This window comes from Grampus griseus, assembly GCF_964374135.1.
Source record: "Grampus griseus genome assembly, chromosome: 2".
In the NCBI taxonomy this organism is placed as follows: Eukaryota; Metazoa; Chordata; class Mammalia; order Artiodactyla; family Delphinidae; genus Grampus; species Grampus griseus.
Genome location: NC_139018.1, coordinates 127,023,268 through 127,051,203, shown reverse-complemented (window position 1 = coordinate 127,051,203; position 27,936 = coordinate 127,023,268). Strand labels below are relative to the sequence as shown.

The window sequence follows — 27,936 nt, the reverse complement described above, 5'->3', positions numbered from 1 at the left end:
ACAATTCAGTCAAGTCCTCTGTGCTTTATAACAAAGATCATCTTTCTCTCATTTTCCAATAACACATTGCTCATTTTTGTCTGAGATCTCACCAGAAACACCTTTAACACTTGTATTTCCAGCAACATTCTGTTCATGACAATATGTGTATTCTCTAAGACAATAGAAGCTTTTTCTATAGCTTTCCTCTTTCCTTTGTAAGCCCTTACCAGCTCTCCTTTAACATCTATATTTCTACCAATAGTCTCAAGGCAGAACTCTTCTAGCCTCTGCTACTTAATTTCAAAGCCACATCTAGATTTTTAAATATTTGTTACAGCAGCATCTCTTACCAGTAGCTGAACTTGTATTAGTTAGCAGTCTGCAGAGAAACAAAACATATATCTATATCTGTATTTGTAAATAATAAATATAGACAGAGATTGATTTTAAGGAATTGGCTCACATGACTGGGGAGCTGGCAAGTCCAAAACCACAGGGCAGGCTGACAGGCTGGAAATTCAGAAAAGAGTTGATATTGCAGTCTTAAGTCTGAATTTCTCAGGGCAACAGGCTAGAAACTCAGGGTTTTTAAGTTGCTGTCTTAAGGAAAAGTCCTTCTACTTCTTTGCTCTAAAGGCCTCCAACTGATTGAGTGAGGCCCACCTTATGGAACGTAATCTGCTTTACTCAAAGTCTACTGATTTAAATGTCAGTCACATCTAAAAAATACCTTCACAGCAAAATCTAGACTGATATTTGACCAAACAACTGGGTACCATGGTCTAGCCAAGTTGACACATAAAATTAACCATCACAGACATTCAAAAGGCTCACTTAAATCACCAGGATGTTTTGAAACAGAAATTGCCAATGGCCCAGAATCGCAGTGTTCCTTCCCATATCGCTTGGGTTAAGTTTGGGCCATAGCAGATATTAACAGTGTACACTCAGGTGTTGGTGTGGTGACATCTCTGCTTTTGTACAGTGAGGCCCTGGGCTGGAATGAAAGAACTTATAGGCCTTAGGGGTCAGGAGACCCAGCTGGAAGTTGAGCTGTGTTACTTAGTACTGTAAGATAGGTACCATTATTAGATTGAACTGTGTGAATCATATGCCTTCCATGTGGTTCAACCTAATATAACCCCCATGTTACAGGAGTAGGAGGGTGTGGAACTGAGGGACAGGAAGATCAGAAACTGGGCCAAGCCCTCATAGCAGAGCTGGGATTTGATCCATAGCAAGTCTGGCTCCAAATCCATGTTTTAGACACTATGCTGTAATTAGCTACTGAGTGAATCACTACATATGAAGAAATTTTGAAATGGTACTATAAATATAAAATGAAAATAAGCTCTAATCTGAACAAGATACTTTTGAAATATGTATGTGTGTACACATATACATATATGTGTGTGTGCTCTAAAGAAATCCAGCAGGATGTAGATCTAACTCTAAACTGTGGTTACCTTGGAAGGGAGGAATGTAGGCTTATGGAGTAGTCAGGTGGGGACTTTAATTTTCAATTCTATATAATACAGAATCATTTGAATATTTTCAATAAGGATGTATTTTTATAAATACACAAAATAACAATTAAAAAATAGTATGTATCTAAAGGAACTTTAAAAAATCCTTTGCTTAAAGCTTTATATAGGTTAAAAAAGACAAGGAAAGGTTCTTGGAGCAATTTTTTTTTAAGTTTAGGTAAAAATGTTTTTAAACAGGTTACACAATGATATCCAATTTTTGTCAGCTATGGGTATGTATATATATATAAATATATACATATATATACACATCCATATATAGTCTTTTACATATATATGTGTATATGTGTATATATATATATATGTATATATATAGTGTTGGCCAACAAAGTTCATTTGGGTTTTTCCGTAACATCTTATGGAAAAAACCTGAGCAAACTTTTTGGCCAACCCAAAAGTTTAAATTGTTAAATACGTAGAAAACGTCTTGAAGGCTCACTGAAGGAACAGTGGTTTTCGTTGAGTAGTGTTGAATTTTTACAACAAACTGGTGTCACTTTAAAAATTAAAAATAATGTTTAATTATTAAAACATTAGTAGACCAGTGATTTCTTTTCTACTTATTTATTTGGGGGGAGACAAAATAAATCTGTTCAAGTCATATGTTATCATCAAAGCAAAATTAGGAAATAGAATTCTGCAAAAGGAAATTGTATCAAATGGAAGTACTGCCACTGGAAATGACAATTGTTAATATTTTAGCTTAAAGTAGAATATCTCTTAGTTGACTTCCTAACTGAGGATCCAGATTCTTCATGCTTCCTATTCCTTTTTTTTTTTTAATTGGGGTAAGAACATTTAACTTGAGATCTACCTTCTTAACAAATTTTTAAGTGCACAGTATAGTATTAACTGTAGGCACTATATTGTACAGCAGCTCTCTAGAACTTACTCATTTTGCATAACTGAAACTATACCCATTGAACACAACTCCCATTTCTCCCTCCCTGCAGTCCCTGGTAACTCACCATTCAACTCTCTGCTTCTGAGTTTGACTATTTTAGATATCTCATGTAAGTGTAATCATGTAGTATTTGTCCTGTGACTGTCTTATTTCTCCTACCATAATGTCTTCCAGGTTCATCCCGTTTTTGTTTTGTTTTGTTTTGTTTTGTTTTTTGTGGTACGCAGGCCTCTCACTGTTGTGGCATCTCCCGTTGCAGAGCACAGGCTCCGGACGCACAGGCTCAGCGGCCATGGCTCACGGGCCTAGCCGCTCTGCGGCATGTGGGATCCTCCCAGACGGGCACGAACCCGTGTCCCCTGCATCGGCAGGCGGACTCTCAACCACTGCGCCACCAGGGAAGCCCCCATCCCATTTTTAAGGCTGAATAATATTCCATTGTATGTGCATACCACATTTTTTTAATCTATTCATCAGTCAATAAACATTTAGCTTGTTGCCATATTTTGGATATTGTGAATAATGGTGCAGTGAACATGGGAGTGCAGATATTTCTTTGGGACCCTGATTTCAATTCTTTTGGATATATACTCAGAACTGGGATTGCTGGATATGATCATTCTAGTTTTAATTTTTTGAGGAATTATTTTGCATAGTGGCTGCACCATTTTACATTCCCACCAACATATGTAAGGATTCCAATTTCTCTACAGCCTTGCCAACACTTACTTTTTGTTTGTCTGTTTTTTTAGAGCAGCCATCCTAACAGGTGTGAGGTGATATCTCATTGTGGTTTTGATTTGCATTTCCCTGATGATTAGTGACGTTGAGAACCTTTTCATATACCTGTTGGCCATCTGTATGTCTTCTTTGGAGAAATGTCTACTTAAATCCTTTACCCAGTTTTAAATCAGATTGGTTTTTTTTGCTACTGAATGATAGGAGTTTCTTATATATTTTAGATATTAACCCATGATCAAATACAGGGTTTGCAAATATTGTCTTCCATTCTGTTAGTTATGTTTTGCTTTTGTTGATGGTTTACTTTGCTGCTTAGAAGCTTAGTTTGATGTAGTCCCACATGCCTATTTTTGTTTTGTGGCTTGTGGTTTTGGTGCCATAGCCAAGAAATCATTGCCAAGACTAATGTCAAGTAGCTTGTGCACTATGTTTTCTTCTAGGGGTTTTAAAGTTTCAGGTCTTCTGTTTACGTTTTTAATTCATTTAGAGTTGATTTTTTTGTGTATGGTGTAGGATAAGGGTCCACTTTCATTCTTTTGCATATGGATATCCAGTTTTCCCACACTATTTGTTGAAGAGATTGTCCTTTTCCCATTGTATATGCTTGGCTTCCTTGTGGAAGATCAGTTAGCTGCATATGTGTGGGTTTATTTCTAGCCTGTCTATTCTGTTCCAGTGGTCTATGTATCTGTCTTTATGCCAGTACCATACTGTTTTGATTACTGTAGGTTTGTGGTATATTTTGAAATCAGGAAACATGATGCCTTCAGCTTTGTTCTTTTTTCTCAAGATTTGTTGGACTATTCAGGATCTTTTGTGGGACCATATGAATTTTAGGATTTTTTTTTTCTATTTCCATTTTTAAAAAGCCATTGGAGTTATTTCCAAATAGCTCAGAATAATGCATCCACTCATTTACTGATTTATCCACTCAGTTAGCAGACATGCATTGAGCATCTACTGTGAGCAGGGCACTGTGGTAGTGATGACAGCATGGCTTCAGTCGGCTGCTTTGAAGCTCAGATTTACAGAGCTTGGTTCTTTCAGGAATTCTCCATGGTCTTTTAAGCCAGAGTAATTACATGAGAGGACCAGATGTCTGGGTAACTGCTGTGCCTTGCAATAGAGACCCATTTGTTACAGGGCGTGCAGAACTGTCTCTGTCTTATTACTTCCCTTTGTCTGTTACAACAGCTTAATATTCCTTCCTCCCACTCACTATCTTCAAATATTATCAAAATAATATCTTCTATCTAATACTTATATGGTTAAATCACTTATCACTTATGAAATGTTTCACATTTCCTTACCCTTGCTTTTTGTGGGTATTACTTTAATTTACTTTTTTTTTAACATCTTTATTGGAGTATAATTGCTTTACAGTGTTGTGTTAGTTTCTGCTGTATAACAAAGTGAATCATCTATATGCATACTTATATCCCCATATCTCCTCCCTCTTGTGTCTCCCTCCCACCCTCCTTTTCCCACCCCACTAGGTGGTCGCAAAGCACTGAGCTGATCTTCTTGTGCATGCAGCTGCTTCCCACTAGCTGTTTTACATTTGGTAGTGTATATATGTCAATGCGACTCTCTTACTTCGTCCCAGCTTACCCTTCCCCCTCCCTGTGTCCTCAAGTCCATTCTTTTTTTTTTTTTTTTTGGTACATGGGCCTCTCACTGTTGTGGCCTCTCCGATTGCGGAGCACAGGCTCCGGACGCGCAGGCTCAGTGGCCATGGCTCACGGGCCCAGCCGCTCCGCGGCATGTGGGATCCTCCCGGACCAGGACACAAACCCGTGTCCCCTGCATCAGCAGGCGGACTCTCAACCAGTGCGCCACCAGGGAAGCCCAAGTCCATTCTTTATGTCTGTGTCTTTATTCCTGTCTTGCCCCTAGGCTCATTAGAACCATTCGGGGTTTTTTTTAGATTCCATATATATGTGTTAGCATACGGTATTTGTTTTTCTCTTTCTGACTTACTTCACTATGTATGACAGTCTCTAGGTCCATCCACCTCACTACAAATAACTCAGTTTCGTTTCTTTTTATGGCTGAGTAATATTCCATTGTATATATGTGCCACATCTTCTTTATCCATTCATCTGTCGATAGACACTTAGATTGCTTCCATGTCTTGGCTATTGTAAATAGTGCTGCAGTGAATATTGTGGTACATGACTCTTTTTGAATTATGGTTTTCTCAGGGTATATGCCCAGTAGTGGGATTGCTGAGTCATATGGTAGTTCTATTTTTAGTTCTTTAAGGAACCTCCATACTGTTCTCCATAGTGGCTGTACCAATTTACAGTCCCACCAACAGTACAAGAGGGTTCCCTTTTCTCCACACCCTCTCCAGCTTTTATTGTTTGTAAATTTTTTGATGATGGCCATTCTGACCGGTATGAGGTGACACCTCATTGAAGTTTTGATTTGCATTTCTCTCATAATTAGTGATGTTGAGCATCTTTTCATGTGTTTGTTAGCAATCTGTATATCTTCTTTGGAGAAATGTCTACTTAGGTCTTCTGCCCATTTTTGGATTAGGTTGTTTGTTTTCTTGATATTGAGCTACATGAGCTACTTGTATATTTTGGAGATTAATCCTTTGTCGGTTGATTCATTTGCAAATATTTTCTCGCATTCTGAGGGTTGTCTTTTCATCTTGTTTATGGTTTCCTTTGCTGTGAAAAAGCTTTTAAGTTTCGTTAGGTCCTATTTGTTTATTTTTTCTTATTTCCATTTCTCTAGGAGGTGGGTCAAAAAGGATCTTGCGGTGATTTATGTCATAGAGTGTTCTGCCTATGTTTTCCTCTAAGGGTTTTATACTGTTTGGTCTTAATTTAGGTCTTCAATCCATTTTGAGTTTGTTTTTGTGTATGGTGTTAGGAAGTGTTCTAATTTCATTCTTTTACATGTAGCTGTCCAGTTTTCCCAGCACCACATATTGAAGAGACTGTCTTTTCTCCATTGTACACTCTTGCCTCCTTTATCAAAGATAAGGTGACCATATGTGCGTGGGTTTACCTCTGGGCTTTCTATCCTGTTCCATTGATCTATATTTCCGTTTTTGTGCCAGTACCATACTGTCTTGATTACTGTAGCTTTGTAGTATAGTCTGAAGTCTGGGAACCTGATTCCTCCAGCTCCGTTTTTCTTTCTCAAGATTGTTTTGCCTATTTGGGGTCCTTTGTGTTTCCATACAAATTGTGAAATTTTTTGTTCTAGTTCTGTGAAAAATACCATTGGTAGTTTGACAGGGATTGCATTGACTCTGTTGATTGCTTTGGGTAGTATAGTCATTTTCACAATGTTGATTCTTCCAATCCAAGAACATAGTATATCTCTCCATCTGTTTGTAGCATCTTTAATTTCTTTCATCAGTGTCTTATAGTTTTCTGCATACAGTTTTTTGGCTCCTTAGGTAGGTTTATTCCTAGGTATTTTATTCTTTTTGTTGCAGTGGTAAATGGGAGTGTTTCCTTAATGTCTCTTTCAGATTTTTCATCATTAGTGTATAGGAATGCAATAGATTTCTGTGCATTAATTTTGTATCCTGCTACTCTACCAAATTCACCGATTAGCTCTAGTAGTTTTCTGGTAGCATCTTTAGGATTCTCTATGTATAGTATCATGTCATCTGCAGACTGACAGTTTTATTTCTTCTTTTCCGACTTGGATTCCTTTTATTTCTTTTTCTTCTTTGATTGCTGTGGCTGAAACTTCCAAAACTTGGAAGTGGGCAACCTTCTCTTGTTCCTGATCTTAGTGGAAATGCTTTCAGTTTTTCACCATTGAGAACGATGTTGGCTGTGGATTTGTTATATATGGCCTTTCTTATGTTGAGGTAGGTTCCCTCTATGCCTACTTTCTGGAGAGTTTTTATCATAAATGGGTGTTGAATTTTGTCAAAAGCTTTTTCTGCATCTATTGAGATTATCATATGGTTTTTATCCTTCAATTTGTTGATATGGTGTATCACATTTACTGATTTGCATATATTGAAGAACCCTTGCATTCCTGGTATAAACCCCATTTGATCATGGTGTATAATCCTTTTAATGTGCTGTTGGATTCTGTTTGCTAGTATTTTCTTGAGGATTTTTGCATCTATGTTTATCAGAGATATTGGCCTGTAGTTTTCTTTGTTTGTGACATCTTTGTCTGGTTTTGGGATCAGGGTGATTGTGGCCTCGTAGAATGAGTTTGGGTGTGTTCCTCCCTCTGCTATATTTTGGAAGAGTTTGAGAAGGATAGGTGTTAGCTCTTCTCTAAATGTTTGATAGAATTCACCTGTGAAGCCATCTGGTCGTGGGCTTTTGTTTGTTGGAAGATTTTTAATCACAGTTTCAATTTCAATGCTTGGATTGGTCTGTTTATATTTCCTATTTCCTCCTGGGTCAGTCTCAGAAGATTGTGCTTTTCTAAGAATTTGTCCATTTCTTCCAGGTTGTTCATTTTATTGGCATAGTTGCTTGTAGTAATCTCTCATGATCCTTTGTATTTCTGCAGTGTCACTTCTCCTTTCTCATTTTTAATTCTATTGATTTGAGTCTTCTCCCTTTTTTTGTTGATGAGTCTGGCTAATGGTTTATCAGTTTTATTTATCTTCTCAAAGAACCAGCTTTTAGTTTTATTGATCTTTGTTATTGTTTCTTTCATTATTTTTCAGTTATTTCTCATCTGATCTTTATGATTTCTTTTCTTCTGCTAGCTTTCCGTTTTTTTTGTTCTTCTTTCACTAACTGTAAGGTTAGGTTATTTGAGATTTTTCTTGTTTCTTGAGGTAGGATTGCATTGCTATAAACTTCCCTCTTGGAACTGCTTTTGCTGCATCACATAGGTTTTCGGTCATCGTGGTTTCATTGTCATTTGTTTCTAGGTGTTTTTTGATTTTCTCTTTGATTTCTTCAGTGATCTCTTGGTTATTTAGTAGTGTATTGTTTAACCTCCACATGTTTGTATTTTTTAGTTTTTCTTTTCCTGTACTTGATAACTAGTCTCATAGCATTGTGGTCAAAAAGATAGTTGATATGATTTCAATATTCTTAAATTTACCAAGGCTTGATTTGTGATTCAATATATGGTCTATCCTGGAGAATGTTCCATGAGCACTTGTGAAAAAAGTATATTCTTTTGGTTTTGGATGGAATGCCTTATAATTATCAATTCAGTCCATCTTGTTTAATGTGTCATTTAAAGCTGTGTTTCCTTATTTATTTTCATTTTGGATGATCTGTCCATTGGTGAAAGTGGGGTGTTAAAGTCCCCTACCACCATTATTGTGTTAGTGTCAATTTCCCCTTTTATGGCTGTTAGCATTTGTATTGAGGTGCTCCTATGTCAGGTTCATAAATATTTACAGTTGTTATATCTTCTTGGATTGATCCCTTGATCATTATGTAGTGTCCTTCTTTGTCTCTAGTAATATTCTTTATTTTAAACTGTATTTTGTCTAATATGAGAATTGCTACTCCAGCTTTCTTTTGATTTCCATTTGCATGGAATATCTTTTTCCCCTCACTTTCAGTCTGTATGTGCCCCTAGGTCTGAAGTGGGTCTCTTGTACATAGCATATGTATGGGTCTTGTTTTTGTATCCATTCAGCCAGTCTTTGTCTTTTGGTTGGAGCATTTAATCCATTTACATTTAAGATAATTATCGATATGTATGTTCCTATTACCATTTTCTTAATTGTTTTGGGTTTGTTATTGTAGGTCTTTTCCTTTTCTTGTGTTTCCTGCCTAGAGAAGTTCCTTTAGCATTTGTTGTAAAGCTGGTTTGGTGGTGCTGAATTCTCTTAGCTTTTGCTTGTCTGTAAAGGTTTTAATTTCTCCGTTGAATCTGAATGAGATCCTTGCTGGGTAGAGTAATCTTGGTTGTAGGTTTTTCCCTTTCATCACTTTAAATATGTTCTGCCACTCCGTTCTGGCTTGCAGAGTTTCTGCTGAAAAATATGATGTTAACCTTATGGAGATTCTCTTGTATGTTATTTGTTGCTTTTCCCTTGCTGCTTTCAATATTTTTTCTTTGTATGTAATTTTTGATAGGTTGATTAATATGTGTCTCAGCATGTTTCTCTTTGGGTTTATCCTGTATGATACTCTCTGCGCTTCCTGGACTTGATTGACTCTTTCCCATATTAAGCAAGCTTTTGAACATAATCTCTTCAAATATTTTCTCAGACCCTTTCTTTTTCTCTTCTTCTTCTGGGACCCCTATAATTCGAATGTTGGTGTGTTTAACATTCTCCCAGAGGTCTCTGAGACTGTCCTCAATTCTTTTCATTCTTTTTTCTTTATTCTTCTCCCTGGCAGTTATTTCCACCATTTTATATTCCAGCTCACTTATCCGTTGTTGTGTCTCAGTTATTCTGTTATTGATTCCTTCTAGAGTATTTTTAATTTCAGTGATTGTGTTGTTCAGCACTATTTGTTTGCTTTTTAGTTCTTCTAGATCCTCATTAAATGTTCCTTGTATTTTCTCCATTCTGTTTCCAAGATTTTGGATCATCTTTACTATCATTACTCTGAATTCTTTTTCAGGTAGGTTGTGTATTTCATCTTCATTTAATTGGTCTTGTAGGTTTTTACCTTGCTCCTTCGTCTGTAACAAATTTTTTTGTCATTTCATTACTTTTTTTTTTTTGGATGGGTGGTGCTGTATTCCTGTCTTACTTGTTGTTTGGCCTGATACCTCCAGCACTGGCGTTTGCAGGCAGTTGGATAGAGCTAGGTCTTGGTGCTGAGATGAGGATCTCTGGGAGGCCTCACTCTGATTGATATTCCCTGGGATCTAAGGTTCTCTGTTAGTCCAGAAGTTTGGACTCGGAGCTCTCACCACAGGAGCTCAGGCCTGACCTCCAGCTTGGGAATCAAGATCCCGCAAGCCAGTCACTGAGGGTCCCTCCTGTCCCCTTAGGTGTCCATGGTCCCCCACCGGTGCCTGGTAGGTGCCCTAGTTGTGTCGGTATTACTTTCTTCTGTGAAACCAGTTGACATCAATAATACTGACATTAATTGCGTACTTACGTTTGGGTTTGGTTTTTTTTCTTTCAGCAGAAGCCTATTTGTTGGCACCAACTTAAGGTAACTTATGCAATTTTGCATGGGTAAAATATTCCTCAACAAATTTAAGTAAATTGTTCTTAACTTTTTCTTTCTCATTGTATCACTAAACAATCATGTACTGACCATCTGCTGGGTGCCAAACTCTTTACTAGGTATTAGGGGTTCAGTTATGACCAAACCACCTGATACTTCTTTTCCCATACATATCTCACTCGTAAAGTTCTAGGGCATGGGCAGATCTAGTAGAGAAGCATGTGTATATTTAAGTCTTTGGTTCTGCACACAGAATCTTCCCATGAGAGACAGTCATTAACCATAAATGTAACAAGAAATACCGTATGTTATTAGATGATTCTCACATAATTCTCTTACATGGTAATATGTTCACAGGCTTGGGATTTCATCTGATCGATTCTTTCTAATATTATTTTTCTTCTGGCTTGAATTTCTGTATGAGTCAAGGATATGCTTTTTGTTTCTAATCAGAAAATAGGTATATAAAGAAAACACCACATTTCTTATGATTTTTGTGGGCTCCAATATATGCAACAACATTGTGATTTTTTTCTTAAAAATAATGGTATTTATTTTAAAACTAAGCTGAAATGCTCTTTCTTCTGCCTTGCCTATAAGTATGCTCAGAGATTCTAAAGCAACAAATGTCATGTCTGATGTTCTTTGTAGAATTTATCAGCATCTTTTTCCTAATTCTAGAGTTTATTGCTTAGCTAAAAGTTTCTCCCCTGAAACTATCATGTCTCTGGTTCCACAGTTCTGTAATTTTTTTAAAGGACCTAACCAACACAAATGTATTGTTAAGGCAGTAGACTTGTTGACGTACTTTTAACAACTTAGATCATTAAAGAAGCAAGCAAATACAGTATGCTCTTAGATGAGTTTCCCAAAAGTAAATAAGTACACATATTACTCAGCCATTGAAAAGAATGAAATAATGCCATTTGCAGCAACAGGGATGGACCTAGAGATTGTCATACTGAGTGAAGTAAGTCAGACAGAGAAAGAGAAATATTGTATTATATCGCTTATGTGTAGAATCTGAAAAGAAATGATACAAATGAACTTATATACAAAACACAAACAGACTTAGAGAAGGAACTTATGGTTACCACTGGGGAGGGGATTGTTAGGGAGTTTGGGATTGACATGTACACACTGCTATATTTAAAATGGATAACCAACAGGGACCTATTGTAAAGCACAGGGAACTCTGCTCAACATTATGTAACAACCTAAATGGGAAAAGAATTTGAAAAAGAATAGATACAGGAAGGAATTTGAGAAAGAATAGATACACGTATATGTATAACTGAATCACTGCTGTACACCTGAAAGTAACACAACATTGTTAATCAACTATACTCCAATATAAAATAAAAAGTTTTTTTAAATAAATAAATACACAGGCTTGGGATTTCTTTGTAGCACAAATATGACACCTCCATGTTACCCACCCTACCCCCTTGAGCATCATAAGGAGTTAATGATGATCCAGTGAGCAGTATGCATCAGTGAATAACAATCCCATATCTTTATGGAATTGGATTTTTTTGCGTAGAACCTTAATTTTTAATTAAATGGTTGTGGTATGAAGTGCATCACTTCTATGAATGATTTTTTAGTTAACATAATTATCTTTTAAAAAAACAGGAAGAAATAAGTTTAGGTAGCTGATCCTCAAAATTGCACTTGCCTTTTAAGATCATTTTGTGCTTGAGTTTCATTTCAGTTGTTATTTATACAACCATATATATTCTGGTGTAGCAAATTATCTGAACTAGGGTTCTAACCAACTTTAGTTTTTTTTTTTAAAGTAAGGTAATACAAAGTATCTAATAACTTAAAATTCACATAACTTCCTGAATTAAGAAAATCTCAAAATTGATGCCTGCCTTTTCATTTTCTTACGAGTATAATTTGAAGAGTAGTTTTAATTTTGGTCAAGTCAAGTTTATCCATTTTAATTTTATAGCTAGTGCTTTTTGTGTCCTAAGAAATCTTTACCTACTGCCAAGGTCATGAAGATATTCTCTTATATTCTCTTCAATTTCATTGATCTGTGTCTTTCTCTCAGTCAGTACCAAACTGTCTTGATTACTGTAGTTATATAGTAGGCCTTAATAGCAGGTGAAGTGATACTTTCACTTTAATCTTCTCTTTCAAAATTGTGTTAACTATTCTAAGGTCTTTGCTTTTCTGTAGAAGTTTTAGAATAAGCTTATCTTTGTTTCCAAAGAACAAAGATAAGCTGGATTTTGTGCTGGATTTTGATAAGAATTGCATTTAATCTATAGATTAGTTTGGAGAGAATTGACATCTTTACTATTTCTGAGTCTTCCAGTGCATGAACACAGTATGTCTCTCCATTTATTTAGGTATTTTTTTATTTCTTTCATCAGCATTTAATAATTTTAAGCATCCTTAAATGTTTTAAGTTTATACCCAAGTATGTCACTTTCTTTGTGTGATTATAAATGATACTATATTTTAAAAATTCAATTTCCATGTGTTTTTTGTTAGTATATGGAAATATGATTAATTTTTATATTTTGATCTGATGTGCTTGCAACCTTGCTGAATTTGCTTAAGAGTCTAGGAGTATTTTTTATAGATTCCTTGGCATTTTCCATGTAGATATGTCATCTGAAAGTAGGAATAGTTTTTATTTCTTCCTTTCCAGTCTGTATGCCTTTTATTTCTTTTTCTTGCTTTATTGACTAAGGTGGTGAAAATGGACATCACTGTCCATTTTGTGTGGACATTTTGTATGATGTAAGCAGTAGGTTTTATCAAATATTTATCAAATTGAGAAAGATCCCCTTTATTCCTGGTTTGCTGAGAGTTTTTTTTTTTTAATCATGAACGGATGTTGTCTTTGGTTAAATACTTTTTGAGTTCATTGATACCATACTAATTTTTTTTTGTTAACCTGTTGATGTATTGGATGACATTGATTTGCAAATATTGAACCAGCTTTACATACCCAGAATAACTCCCACTTGATTGGGGTGTATAGTTCTTTTTATAATACATTTCTGTATTTAATTTATTAATACTTTCTTGAGGATTTTTATATCTCTGTTCATGAGAGATATTGGTCTGTAGTTTTCTGGTTTTGTACTCTTTGTCTGGTTTTAGAGTCAGAGTAATACTGGCCACATAAAATGAGCTGGGAAGTGTTCCTCCTCTCCTATTTTTCTGAAAGAGACAGTGTAAAAATTCCTCTTAGTACTTCTTTAAGTGTTTGATAGAATTATCCAGTGAAACAATCTGGGTGGACCTGGAAATTTCTCGTTTTTAATTACAGGCTCAATTTCTTTAATAGTTATAGGACTATTCAAGTGGGCTATTTTATCTTGGTTGAGTTTTGGTAGTTTGTGGTTTTCAAGGGATTCATCTGTTCTCAGTTGGCAAATTTATTAGTGTGAAGTTGTTTAAGGTATTCCCTTATATCTTTTTAATGACTGCAGAATATGTATTAATATCACCTGTTTCATTTCTTATATTAATTTGTGTTTTCCTTTTTTTAATCTTTGTCAGTCTTGCTAGAGATTTATCAATTTTATTGATCTTGTTAATCCTAGTGAAGGTTTTAATTTCATTGGTTTCTCTTCTTTACTTCCTCCTACTAGCTTTGGATTTATTTTGCTCTTTTTTTTTTTTTTTTGGAGGGGGAGGTTAGGGTAGAAACTTAGAGTATTGATTTAAGACCTTTCCTATTTTCTAACTTAAGCATTTAAAGCTATTAATTTCTCTGTCAGCACTGCTTTACTATGTCTCAAAATTTTTGATATGTTGTATTTTTATTTTCATTGTTGAAGTTTTTATACCTTTGATACCTTTTATACCTATACTCCTTTTATACCTTTGCTGTCATTCATTTCACTATTCATCTGTTGTAATCATGCTACATTGTTACCCTTATTACGTGAAACAAGTTAATTTTTAGATCAATTGAAAATTATAAAAATAAAAGATTTTACTTAACTTTATTCCTTCTCCAACAACCTTCCTATTTATTTATTTATTCATTTTATTTGGAAGAATGTTTTTATTTTTAAAATTTTTATTGACGTATAGTTGATTTACAATACTACATTAATTTCAGGTGTACAACACAGTGATTCAATTTTTTATAGATTATACTCCATTTAAAGTTATTATAAATACTGGCTATATTCCCTGTACTGTACAATATATCCTTATAGCTTATTTATTTTATACATAGTAGTTTATGCCTCTTAATCCCCTATGTCTATCTTACCCCTTCCCCTTTCCCTCTCACTGGTAATAACTAGTTTGATCTCTATATTTATGAATCTGTTTCTGTTTTGTTATATATATTCTTTGTTTTATTCTTTAGATTCCACATATATGCGATAACATGCAGTATTTGTCTTTCTCTGTCTGACTAATTTCACTTAACATAATATTCTCCAGGTCCATCCATGTTGCTGCAAATGGCAGAATTTCATTATTTTTTATGGCTGAATTATATTCCATTCTGTATCTTAGCTATTATAAATAATGCTGCTATGAACATTGGGGTGTATGTATCTTTTCTTGTTTTCTTTGGTTGTATACCCAGGAGTGGAATTGCTGGATCATATGGTAGATCTATTCTTAGTTTTTTGAGGAACCTCCATACTGTTTTCCATAGTGGCTGCACCAATTTACATTCCCACCAGAAGTGTGCTAGGGTTCCCTTTTCTCCACATCCTTGCCAACATTTGTTATTTGTAGACGTTTCGATGATAGCTGTTCTGACAGATGTGAGGTGCTATCTCATTTTGGTTTTGATTTGCATTTCTCTGATGATTAGCAATGTTGAACATCTTTTCATGTGCCTATTAACCATCTGTATATCTTCTTTTGAAAACTGCCCATTCATGTTTTCTGCCCATTGTTTAATCAGGTTGTTTGATTTTTGTTTTTGTTGTTTGTTTTTGATACTAAGTTGTGTGAGCTGTTTATATATTTTGGGTATTAACCCCTTATTGGTCATATCATTAGCAAATATTTTCTCCCATTCAGTAGGTTGTCTTTTCATTATGTTGATAGTTTCATTTGCTGTGCAAAAGCTTTTAAGTTTAAGTAGGTCCCATATGTTTATTTTTGCTTTTGTTTCCTTTGCCTTAAGAGACAGATCCAAAAAAAATGTTGCTACAATTTATGTCAAAAGTGTTCTGCCTATGTTTTCTTCTAGGAGTTTTATGGTTTCCAGTCTTAAATTTAGATCTTTAATCCATTTTGAGTTTATTTCTGTATATGGGGTGAGGAAATGTTCTAATCTCATTCCTTTACATGTAGCTGTCAGTTTTTCCAGCACCACTTACTGAAGAGACTGTCTTTTCTCCATTGCATACTCTTGCCTCCTTTGTCATAGATTAATAGACCATAAGTGCATGGGTTTATATCTGGGCTTTCTATTCTGTTCCATTGATCTATGTGTCTGTTTTCGTGCCAATACCATACTGTTTTGATGACTATAGTTTTGTAGTATAGTTTGAAGTCAGGAAGCATCCAGCTTTGTTCTTTTTTCTCAAGATTGTTTTGGCAGTTCAGGGTCTTTTGTGGTCATACTGAGTGAAGTAAGTCAGACAGAGAAAGACAAATACCATATTTCACTTATATGTGGAATCTAAAAAAAGGGCACAAGTGAACTTATTTACAAAACAGAAGTAGAGTCACAGATGTAGAAAACAAACTTATGGTTACCAGGGGGTAAGGGGGGAGGGATAAATTGGGAGATTGGAATTGACATATATATCCTACTATATATAAAACAGATAACTAGTAAGGACCTACTGTATAAATGTGAATGGATTCAATTCCTCAAGAGATTCTTATGTCTTAAGTTGTGTTAAGGCAGAGAGAGGGAGGGAGAGAGGGAGAGAGAGAGAAGGTGAAAGCAAGAGAGGAAAGAATACCTTAAGACAAAATTACTTAAACTTTTGAAGACAAAAAGCTAAATTACACCAAAACAAGACAAACAAACAAGGTGGGAATGGCAGTATTATTATTGACAAACTAAAATTCAAGTTGAAAAGTATTAAATGAAAAAAATAGATTAAAAAAGTAAATTTTAGAATTATTTGTTCTAGTTCTGTGAAAAATGTTCTGGGTATTTTGATAAGGATAACATTAAATCTGTAGATTGCCTTGGGTAGTATGGACGTTTTAACAGTATTAATTCTTCCAATCCGTGAAAAGAGGGTATCTTTTATATGTATCATCTTCAATTTCCTTCATCAATGTCTTGTAGAGTATAAGTCTTTCACCCTCTTGGTTAAATTTATTTCTAGGCATTTTATTCTTTTTGATGCAATTGTAGAAGAGATTGTTTTCTTGAATTCTCTTTCTGATAATCCATTATTAGTATCGATAAGCAACATATTTCTGTATATTCATCTTGTATCCTGCAACTTTACTGAATTCATTTATTCTAATTTTGTGTGTGTGTGGAGATTTTAGAATTTTCTATATATAGTATCATGTCATCCCTAGTTTTATTTAGATCTGAATTTTTTTTTTTTTTTTTTTTTTTTTTTTTTTTGCGGTACGCAGGCCTCTCACTGTTGTGACCTCTCCCATTGCGGAGCACAGGCTCCAGATGCGCAAGCTCAGTGGCCATGGCTCACGGGCCCAGCTGCTCCGCAGCACGTGGGATCTTCCTGGACCGGGGCACGAACCCATGTCCCCTGCATCGGCAGGCAGACTCTCAACCACTGCGCCACCAGGGAAACCCTAGATCTGAATTTTTTACCTATACCCTTTCCTCTCCCTGAAGAACTCCTTTCAACCTTTCTTGCAGGACAAGTTCGCTGGCAATGAATTCCCTTAGTTCTCTTAGTTCCCTTAGTTCTCAGTTTGTTTGAAAAATTCCTTTACTTTTGTAGGATAATTTCACTGGATATAAAATTCTAGGTTAGTGATTTTTTTTTTCTTTGAGCACACTAAATATCTCACTCCACTCTCTTCTTGCTTGCATGGTTCTAATAAGAAGTCTACTGTGTCTTATACTTGTTCCTCTATAGGTAACGTTTTTTTCTCCTCTGGCTTTTTTCTAAGATTTCCTTTTTCTTTGGTTTTCTCCAGTTTGATATTTCTTTTTTTTTTTCATTGAAGTATAGGTGACTTACAATGTTGCTATACAGAAAGTGATTTTCAGTTTTATATATATATATATGTGTGTGTGTGTGTGTGTGTGTATGTGTATATATATATATATATATATATATTCTTTTCTATATTCTTTTCCATTATGGTTTTCACAGGATTATGAATATAGTTCCCTGTGCTATGTGGTAGGACCTTGTTGTTTCTCCATTCTATATTTACTAATTTGCATCTGCTAACTACAAACTCCCAATCCATCCCTCTTCCACTCTCTTCCCCTTTGGCAGCCACATATCTGTTCTCTATGTCTGTGAGTCTGTTCTGTTTCATAGATATGTTCATTTGTGTCATATTTTAGATTCCACATATAAATGATAGAATATAATATTTCTTATGTGTAGTGTTTTTGTTTTTGATTTTTATCCTGCTTAGTGTTGTTAAGTTTCTGGATCTGTCATTAATTTTGTAAAGTCCTTAACCATTATTACTTCAAATTCTTCTCTTCTTCTCTTTTATCTCCTTTTCTTTCTAGTATTCTAATTATGCATATCTTGCACCATTAGAAATTGTCCCACAGATCGTGGATTTTCTGTTCTATTTTTTTTTAATTCCCTATGATAATTCTAACATCTCTGTCATATCTGAGTCTGGTTCTGAGGTTTTCTTTGTCTCTTCAGCATGTGCTTTTTCTTGCCTTTTGGCATCTCTTGTAATTTTTTGTTGAAAGACAGACATATTGGGTAATAAGAACTGAGCTAAATAGGCATTTAGTATGAGATTTTATTTTAATCTGGCTAGGAGCTGAGCTCTGTTTTATGTTTGTTGTAGTAGGTACTAGAGGCTTCAGATTGAAATTCAGATTCCTTTAGTGTCCTTTTATGATTCTCCTTGCTTAACTTTGGGCTTCCCTGTATACTCCTCAGAGAGCCTGCATCTTGCAGCTGTTTTTGTTTTTAAATGCAAAATTTTAATGGGAATGCATTTATCTCATAACATTCTTCATTCTCTCCTATTTTCTCATGACTTTTCTTCCGTACTCCTATATAGTTTAAAAACTAGATCCTCACCTCAATATCCTGTCAAGCCCAGGCTGCACTGTTGGTAAATGAGCTTTAGGAGCATGGTGAGCCCCCTTCCCCCAGCACCCTCAGGACTGCCCACTGCACCCCCTGCAGGCCCCTGGGTGGGCCCAGTAAGATGAACCCAAGGTTTAACAGTGCTGGGATTTTATTTATTTTGCTTTTTTATTTTTATTAATTAATTTATTTTAAAATTGTATTTTAGAGTATGGTTGATTTACAATGTTGTGTTAATTTCAGGTGTACAGCAGAGTGATTCATTTATACATATACATATTTCCATTCTTTTTCAGATTCTTTTCCCATATAGGTTATTACAGAATATTGAGTAGTTTCTTGTGCTATATAGTAGATCCTTGTTGTTATCTATTTTATATACAGCAGTGTGTATTTGTTATTCCTAATTTATCCCTCCCCACCACGTTTCCGCTTTGGTAACCATAAGTTTGTTTTCAATGTCTGTGAGTCTGTTTTGTAAACAAGTTCATTTGTATCATTTCTTTTAGATTCCACATATAAGTGATGTCATATGATATTTGTCTTTCTCTGTCTGACTTACTTCACTTAGTATGATAACCTTTAAGTCCATCCATATTGCTGCAAATGGCATTATTTCATTCTTTTTTATGGCTGAGTAATATTCCATTGTATATATGTAGTACATCTTCTTTATCCATTCCTCTGCTGATGGACACTTAGGTTGCTTCCATATCTTGGCTATTGTAGACAGTGCTGCAATGAACACTGGGGTCCATATATCTTTTCGAACTACGGTTTTCTCCAGATATATGCCCAGGAGTGGGATTGCTAGATCATATGGTAGTTCTATTTTTAGTTTTTTAAGAAACCTCCATGCTGTTCTCCATAGTGGTTGCACCAATTTACATTCCCACCAACAGTGTAGGAAGGTTCCGTTTTCTCCACACCCTCTCCAGCATTTATTGTGTGTAGACATTTTGATGATGGCTCTTCTGACTGGTGTGAGGTGGTACCTCATTGTAGTTTTGATTTTCATTTCTCCAATAATTAGTGATGTTGAGCATCTTTTCATGTGCTTTTTGGCCATCTGTTTGTCTTCTTTGGAGAAATGTTTATTTAGATCTTCTGCCTGTTTTTGATTGGGTTATTTGTTTTTTGATATAGAGCTGCATGAGCTGTTTGTATATTTTGGAGGTTAATCTCTTGTCAGTTGCTTTGTTTGCAGATATTTTCTCCCATTCTATGGGTAGTCTTTTCATTTTGTTTATGGTTTCCTTTGCTGTGCAAAAGCTTTTAAGTTTAATTAGGTCCCATTTGTTTATTTTTATTTTCATTACTCTTAGGAGGTGGATGCAAAAAATACTGATGCGATTTATGTCAAAGAGTGTTCTGCCTATGTTTTCTTCTAAGAGTTTTATAGTATCCGGCCTTACATTTAGGTCTTTAATCCATTTTGAGTTTAGTTTTGTGTAGGGTGTTAGAGAATGTTCTAATTTCTTTCTTTTCTTTTTTTTTTTTTTTACATGTAGCTGTTTAGTTTTCCCAGCACCACTTATTGAAGAGACTGTCTTTTCTCCATTGTATATTCTTGCCTCCTTTGTCATAGATTAATTGACTATAGGTGCGTGAGTTTATTTCCGGGTTTTCTGTCCTATTCTGTTGATCTATATTTCTGTTTTTGTGCCAGTACCATACTGTTTTGATGACTATAGCTTTGTATTATAATCTGAAGTCAGGGAGCCTGATTCCTCGAGCTCCATTTTTCTTTCTCAGGATTCCTTTGGCTATTCGGGGTCTTTTGTGTTTCTATACAAATTTTAAATTTTTTTGTTCTCGTTCTGTGAAAAATGTCATTGGTAATTTGATAGGGATTTCATTGAATCTGTAAACTGCCTTGGATAGAATTGTCATTTTGACAATATTGATTCTTCCAATCCAAGAACATGGCATATCTTTCCATCTATTTGTGTCATCTTCAGTTTCTTTCATCAGTGTCTTACAGTTTTCAGAGTATAGGTCTTTTGCCTCCTTAGGTAGGTTTATTCCTAGGTATTTCATTCTTTTTCATGCAGTGGTAAATGGGATTGTTTCCTTAATTTCTCTTTCTGATCTTTCATTGTTAGTGTATAGGAATTCAAGAGATTTCTGTGTATCAATTTTATCTGTAATCCACTGTCCTTATTCTGGAGGCCATTTACTCTGGTGGTAAATGAGGGAGGAAAATGTTCTAAATTTTATGATTATATCATTATTTTAGTGGGCCTGTATTTCTAGGCTGTGACCTTCATAAATTTTTCTCATCTTGCATAGTTTGCTTTCCCCTCTTAGGTGGGATGGGCAGGCTAAAGGGGGCTAGGGTGGGAAGAATGCCCTTCCACACCTGGGATAAGGCTCTGGTAAACTTTCTCTGGAGAACTGTCCTTTGTTATGGAGGATGCTCTGGACATGTTACGTAATGACTACTCTTTTTCTCTTCCTGAATGAGCAACAAGGGGATCTTTTACGGATTTTCACCATGATAGCCTGTAGGGTTTCTGTAGGTAAAACCTAAGAATGTGTGTATCACCCTAACATTGCAGCCTCAGGAGTATCTCACTCTCAGGCTTGTCCACAGTCAGCCTCCAGCAATTCTAGCATCTTCTGTCCAGGTAAGCAAGTCTCAGCTGTGACTCTGGAGGTACCTGTCTCACCAGATTTTGAAGTTGCAGTTTGCCCTATGACCTCAGTTCTCTGGTGAGTGGAGAAAAGTTGTTGATTTTCAATTTGTTCAGCTTGTTCTTGTTGTAAGAACAGGAGTGAGGACTTCTAGGCTCTTTATGTCAGAGATGAAACCAGATGTGTTCTCTGTATATAATTTCAATTCTTTCAAATTTGTGAGGCTTGTTCTTTGGCACAGAATATAGTCTGTCCTGGTGAATATTCCATGGGCTTTTAGGAAAAAAAAAAGTGTACTTTGTTGCCTTTGGGTGGAGTGTTTTGTATATGTCAATTAGATTCTTTGGTTCATTGAGTTGTTCAGTTCTTCTACACCTGTGCTGATTTTCTGTCTGGTAGTTCTGTCAGTTGCTAAGAGTAAAGAAGTTGAAGTTCCCACTCTAATTGTGAGTTTATCTATTTCTCCTTTTAGTGCTATTTTTTAACAGCTTTATTGAGACAATTTACATATCATACAATTCACCCATTTAAAGTATACAAATCAGCAGTTTGTACTGTAGTCACAGATAACATGCAACTAATACCACAGACAATTTTAGAACGTTTTTCTCACCCTAAGAGAAACCTTGTACCCTTTATCTATCACCTCTCTCTTTCCCCATACCTAGCCCTAAGCAACTAGTTATTTACTTTCTATAGAAATTGATGGATTTCTCTGTCCTAATCCTTTGGATAGGGATAACAGGCTTTTCTTGGAGTTTTTTTAGGGGGATTGTTTTTTTTGTTGTGTTTTGTTTTCTTTTCTTTTGGTTTTTTGACTCTGCCTGTTGGTGGTTCTGGGTTGGAAGTTCCTACAGCATCCTATCTGAAGTATATGGGAGGCAATAAAGAAGCCTCGGGAGTTTACCATTGCTGTGTTGCTTCTCAAGTCCCAGGATCATAGTCTGTCTATCTTCATTATGTCTTTCAGAGTCTTCCAATGCTTGTTTGTTGTATTATGACCAGGGTGTTTTAGTTGTAAGAGAAAGAACCTTGGAAGATTGGGGCTCCCAAAATGTGTTTTGCCTCCAAAATCCAAAGGGACCCACAAGTGTGTATCTGTTTCTTCAAGTGGACAGTTCTGGATGTAACTCTTCTTTTCTGTTTGAAACTTTACCAATGTAGCAGACACCTGAGCTTTTGCAGGCTTTCTCTCTCACCTCTAGTAGGCATGTGTCATATTAAGTATCAGGTGTGCTTGCTACTTCCAGTTTGACTTCCCCTCACCAATACATATATTAATGTCTTAGTGAAGGGACTGTCTTCCTGACCCTCCCAGAGGTTTCCAGGTGGTGGCTAAGCAGGTTAGGCCACATTGGATCCACTTCAACATTCCCATTTCTCTAAGCCTTTGATCTCCTCCCTCTAGACTGTGCAGTGGAAGTTCTAGCATCTCTGTCTCATTGACTGTAGGCCTCTACTGAAGCAAGACTTCTATTAACCATTATAGGAACTCATACTAACACATTAAATGCTGAGGCCTCGTGAAACACCCTTCTTGGCCTGATCCAACCTTAGACTTATTCTCACTGGCTAATGTATTATACTTAGACTCCATTTCCATGCTTACTCTCCAGATTTCTGCAAATAAAATTTGACAAGATTCTACAACTCCTTCATGTACATAATCTCTCCCAGGAGCAGCCCTTGCAATTAACTCTCTGAATCATGCTGGGATTTTGCTCTCTCTGTGGCCCTAGAGGCAGTGAGTATTGTTCCTGCCTGAAGAAGATAGGAATTTCCTTTTTAGGTAACCACACCAGATGAAGTCAGTGAAATCTTTTTATTCAAGTGAATGCTTGTTTTCTTAGATAGTAAGAAGGGCTGTTTCTGATGTGAAGAAATGTTTAGAGATATTAGAGGTTTAAGGTCCTTAGCTTTGTGTCTACACAAAGGTTTCCATCTCAATTCTTAAGTCCTCACCCCTTCCCACAAGAACCTTTACCTTAGCGTAAGAGACTTAGCATAAGTATACTTTTACCTGGTATGTGATTCTGCAGCCTGTACATTCAGGCCTCAGGCATGTCCCTCCCACAGCTTCATAAAATAAGAATTCCTTTAAAGCCACCATAGAAACTTTCTGATTCTCTACCTGTGCTTTGAGTTGAGAGTTCAAGAAGGCACTAAGCTTATCTTTTTTTTTTTTTTTTGGAAGGGGGTTGGGATTTGGGGAAATCTTTTAAAGCAGTCAAAAGAAGCCATCTCCCTCCACAATCTTTGAATTCACCATGATGCCACAGCAGTCAAGTGCCACAGCACTTGAACTCCCAGTGCCTTACCCTCCACTGGCAGTCTTAGTGATAATTTGAGTAATTGTGATACCACAACTTCGAGTAATCAGTGATGTCCCATTTTTCCCTGGTAATGAGGTCATTCATGCACTTACCAACCCAATCCCAGAATCCCACTTTGATGGACTGTTTCCTTAGACTACTCCCTACTAAATCAATCAGGGTACTGGCTGGAAAACACACAGAAGCTGGGATTTTGAAGAGAAATTAATGGAGAAGGACTATTTACAGAAGTTCAGGCAGGGTTCAGAGCACCCACAAGGATGATAAAGTACCTGGGAACTTACAGCAGTAGGAAGGTTTACCGTTCTTAATCTTTTAGCATGAAGGACAAAGGAAGATCTGGAGGCTGTTGAGACTTAGAACCAACAGGAGGGGTTGCCCAATAAAAGCTCTGGTCAGAGATGTAGAGATGGAGTGGGATAGAAATAGTCAACCTTTCCATAAAAGCAATGAAAAAACTGGCAAAACTTGTCAGAATTGAATTTTTCAGAACTCTGGAAATTAACAAAAGGCTTACAGCAATCCAGAGTGCATTTATTCAAGAAAAGTGACTGAATCTCAAAAAGAACAGAGACCTTTGTGATATTTTAACCTATAGTCCCAACTTCTAGTCTTAACCTTGAAAACCAAGAATCTGCTATCACAGTTAAAACCAGCAGCTGGGCAACAATTGGAAAGGGGTGGAAGGAAGTTGGAGCATCTTCAAAAGGTGTTTCACTGAAAAACCCTACTTGCAAGCCTGTCTTTATTTCCTCAGTCAGAGATCACCAGTGCAAAAAGCCTCTTCTCTGAGGGTATTTGTCAAAAATTGTCAAAACAATTATAGGCAATTGCTTAACTTCACAGATGCCTGAGGCAGTGGGTAGCTGTTGGGGCAAACAATAGACTAAGGTTTCCACGGGGGCTTTGAAAAGCACTAACATATTCCTAGGAGTATGTAAGGTCATGTGCATGCAAAAGGATGTGAGCATGCTCAGAAAAGACCCAAGAAGGCCCTGAGCTCTCACCTCTGCTTGCAGGAAGTGAGACTCTGTGCAAGCAGGAAGTGAAGGCTAAGGCAGAGTTGTCAACTGCCTGGTTGAGTGTGACTGGAGCCTAGTGATAACTAGAGCCATACAGGAGGGTCCATCCAGGGGAGCTAGCTGGAACCAGTTGGTAAGGGAATCCTGGATTAGTACAAAAATCTAAGGCAAGAGAACCCATAGAAGTAGGTCTAGCTCTTGCCTTGAGATCTTTGATCATCCAAGATGAAATAATGGCAAAGCCTCTTTTGGAGGATCGTGGTGGCCCAGGGAAAAATAAAGCCCACGGAGAAACAAAATTATCAATGGTTGCCAGAGACTTGTCAGGGGGTTTAGGGGATGGGGGTTGGCTGCAAGTGGACACAAGGAACATTTGGGGATATGAGAAGTATTTTATATCTTGATGGTGGTGTTAGTTAAATAATTGCATATATTTCAAAACTCATTCAACTGTACACTTAAAATGGGTGAATTTTATTCTATGTTTGTCTGTAACTATACCTCTATTAACTAGACTTTTTATAAAAAAAGAAGAAAAAGAAAATATTCAACTTTTCTCTCTTCCTGCCCTTTACCCTCCTGCTATACCTCCCTTGTCCTAATTCAGCCTGAAACCAGCTATCAGGCAGCCTTGGAGGTTGGGTCTGTAGAGGTCACCTTGTTGGATTACAGAGAAAGGCAAAGACTGAGTTGAGGGGTGGAGAAAAGAGAAAACAGTCAGCACAGGGGTCCTGTGAAAACAACAGTAGATTAATCTCTCCTCACCAGAGGATAGCACTTCTGGTGGGAAAACAAGGCATCCAACAACTGGAGCTGCCCAGATTGGGATCGGAGGGCTCATGACTCGCTGCAGAAATATGCCAAGCAGGAGTCTGAGATGGGTTTCCTCTGTTGTGTGGGAGAAGACCCTCAAACTACATGATTCAGATTCTGAAATTACCTCTGTAAGCAATCTGTGGGCATACATTTGTAGGATAAATTCCTTAAAATTATGTTTTTTAAGCTCTTCGATATATATGTGTTCTAGCTAAATTGGTGACTTTTTCTTAGAAAAAGTGACTTTTATAACGTATTTCAAATTCTGTCATTGCACTGGTTCTAGTAAGCCGAATTCAGACTGTAACATGGAAAAAGCTTACTTTTCCTTTGCTGCTAACATAGGGATGTTGCGTCATCTGAAAACTGCTAATAAAATAAGCACACACATACCTCACCTGATTCCAGTGCTCAGTTTTAAAAGGAATTTATATTTCTGTTGTGTACTCTGTTGACCATCCTAATCCTTTATTTTAACAAAGGAAAAGACTGTCTCTAATGGAAAGAATTCTGAGACTTTCCTTTTGAACTCACAGTGTCCTTCTCCCCCTCTTTCCCCTTCCAGGAGGACAACTGTGAGTTTTGTGGCTTACTGCTGCTCCACCCAGTGTCTGCAGACTTTTGACCTACTGAGTTGATAAACACTCAAGAGCCTCAGGAGTGTTGCCAGCTTGACACTGCAGTTGCCTGCATATCGCACAGTGTGACAGAGGGACAGGAGAGTCCAGCCAGGCCCAACAGGCCCTTCCGATCTGTCCTGTCACGCTTGGGGACTGCAGGACTCTGGAAATGTCATGATCGAGCTTCAGAGCTGAAATGCCTTCACCCTTCCCCCAAGTTGGAATATATCCTTCCCCAAATTAAGAACCCTTTGTCTTCCGTGTTTTTCTTTTATGTCAGCGAGTCTCTTATGCAGACTATTTAGTTTGATGTGCCTCCCCGAATCTAATTTAGAGCAAGTTTAAGCTCCCTGAAGAACTGTAATTTGATAATATAACCAAATTAACTTTTGAACACACATACTTTCAGTGGTATCTGTAATCTTCTCATCTCTCTTTCTTTCCCCAGAGAATTATTCCCCAGAGGTTATTCTCCATGTTTTTAACAAATTTCAGTAAACCCTGTGACCTCAATAGTATTGAATAGCAGTGGGGGGGGAGGGGGGGCGGGTGCCTGAGTTGGCTTCCAAGTTAGACTCCAGTAGGGGCTTCATGAGGGTCCTGGCACATACCCTCTGGAAAGTTACAACCTTGTTTATAAAGTTTTGCAACATATTAAGAGACTTTTGTGAGGGGGTTTTAAAAATAAAACTGTAGATTATAAATGAAATACACACTTATTTTGAAAAACTACAGAAAAATAATTTTTGAATTTTTAATTTCCTGATAAGATTTTTTTATATGAGAAGAGGGACATATGAGGCTTTAAAAGATCTGATCCTTTTCTTTCTAGACTTAAACATTTTCTGGCTACTGAGAAAGGGAGAGAAAAAACACATTAATATATGATCTCTGGTGTTTTTTGTTAGATGGGTTATGGTTAAATTTATATTGACTTTGAAATATTTTTGTTACATATGACAAACAGGCTTCAGCTACTTCTGCTACTAGTTTTTAGCAAGGTGATTCTAAGTACAGCCTGTGCACATTTATTTAAATACCTGGTGCATTAGATCATCTTCATTTTGACCTTAGGTTTCTTATGTACTTGACACACTGTTGTCCAGATAACATTGAGAAAACACAGGAAAAAGCAGGTCCAAATTCAGCCTTGGACTTTTGCAAAAAGGCCATAAATGGAAAGTGTGAGATTATGCTCTGACATAAGATAATGCTCTTAATGGAGGACTCACATACTTGCTCTTCCTTTGAAAGGATGGCATTTTAATATTGCTTTGCTGCCAGATGTTCATCTGGTTGCTGTGAAGTGATTCTTTTTTTTACTTTTTTAAAAAAGTTTAATTATACATAGTTTTCTCTGAGACAGGACTAAAAGGGAACCAAGAAGTTTTACTTGGTAGGAAAATTATTTTCAAAAAATTTCAGACTTGTCAAAAATTTGGTTTATGGAATTTTATTAGCTGCCCTAAATCTGTAATGCTAGGCTCTAACAGTGCTAAAAATCCTACATAGTTACTGACAAATGTGTGATCTTTTCACAGTCACACCACCTGCTGCCTGGAAAGCAGACTATCCACATAGAATGGTGAAGGCAGAACATTATCAACTGTATTTCCACTGTTCTTACTTCCTCTTGTCCCTTTCATAACTTGGCCTCTTCAGCCTTAATATTTCAAAGGCTTATGGTATAATAGAAACTGAAGATCTATATCAAAATGTAACACTTCTTTCATCCTTTGGAATAATTGAAGTTTTAGTGTAACCCCTCCATGTATATAAATTGGGAGGTGAAAAATGTGGCATGAAATTTCACAAATGTGGTTCAGGCCTATGTGGCTGCTACCTATCATTTAAGTGACAGTAATATGTTTCAACATCTTTCTACTTTACCCTCTACAGTCATATGTCTTAAAATGGAACTATGAAATTTGCTAACCTGATATTCAGGATTCTGTTGAGATAAAGATATGTAATACTTTTAACTTGTTTGAAATTTTACAAAGACACTTACAATCCAAACAGCCTCTGTACAAGCAATGTGTGTTGAACACCAG

General features: G+C 36.4%; 1 protein-coding gene across 1 annotated transcript in view; it reads left to right on the top strand.

Annotated features, from left to right (window-relative positions):
- LRRC28 (leucine rich repeat containing 28) overlaps positions 1–26,845 on the top strand; it is a 188,181-nt gene extending 161,336 nt beyond the window's left edge. Inside the window, exon 10 of the mRNA XM_082648402.1 lies at positions 25,828–26,845. Coding sequence (XP_082504528.1) covers positions 25,828–25,900 — 73 coding nt within the window. The 3' untranslated portion in view covers positions 25,901–26,845. The remainder of the gene's footprint in view (positions 1–25,827) is intronic.
- The last annotated feature ends 1,091 nt before the right edge of the window (positions 26,846–27,936 follow it).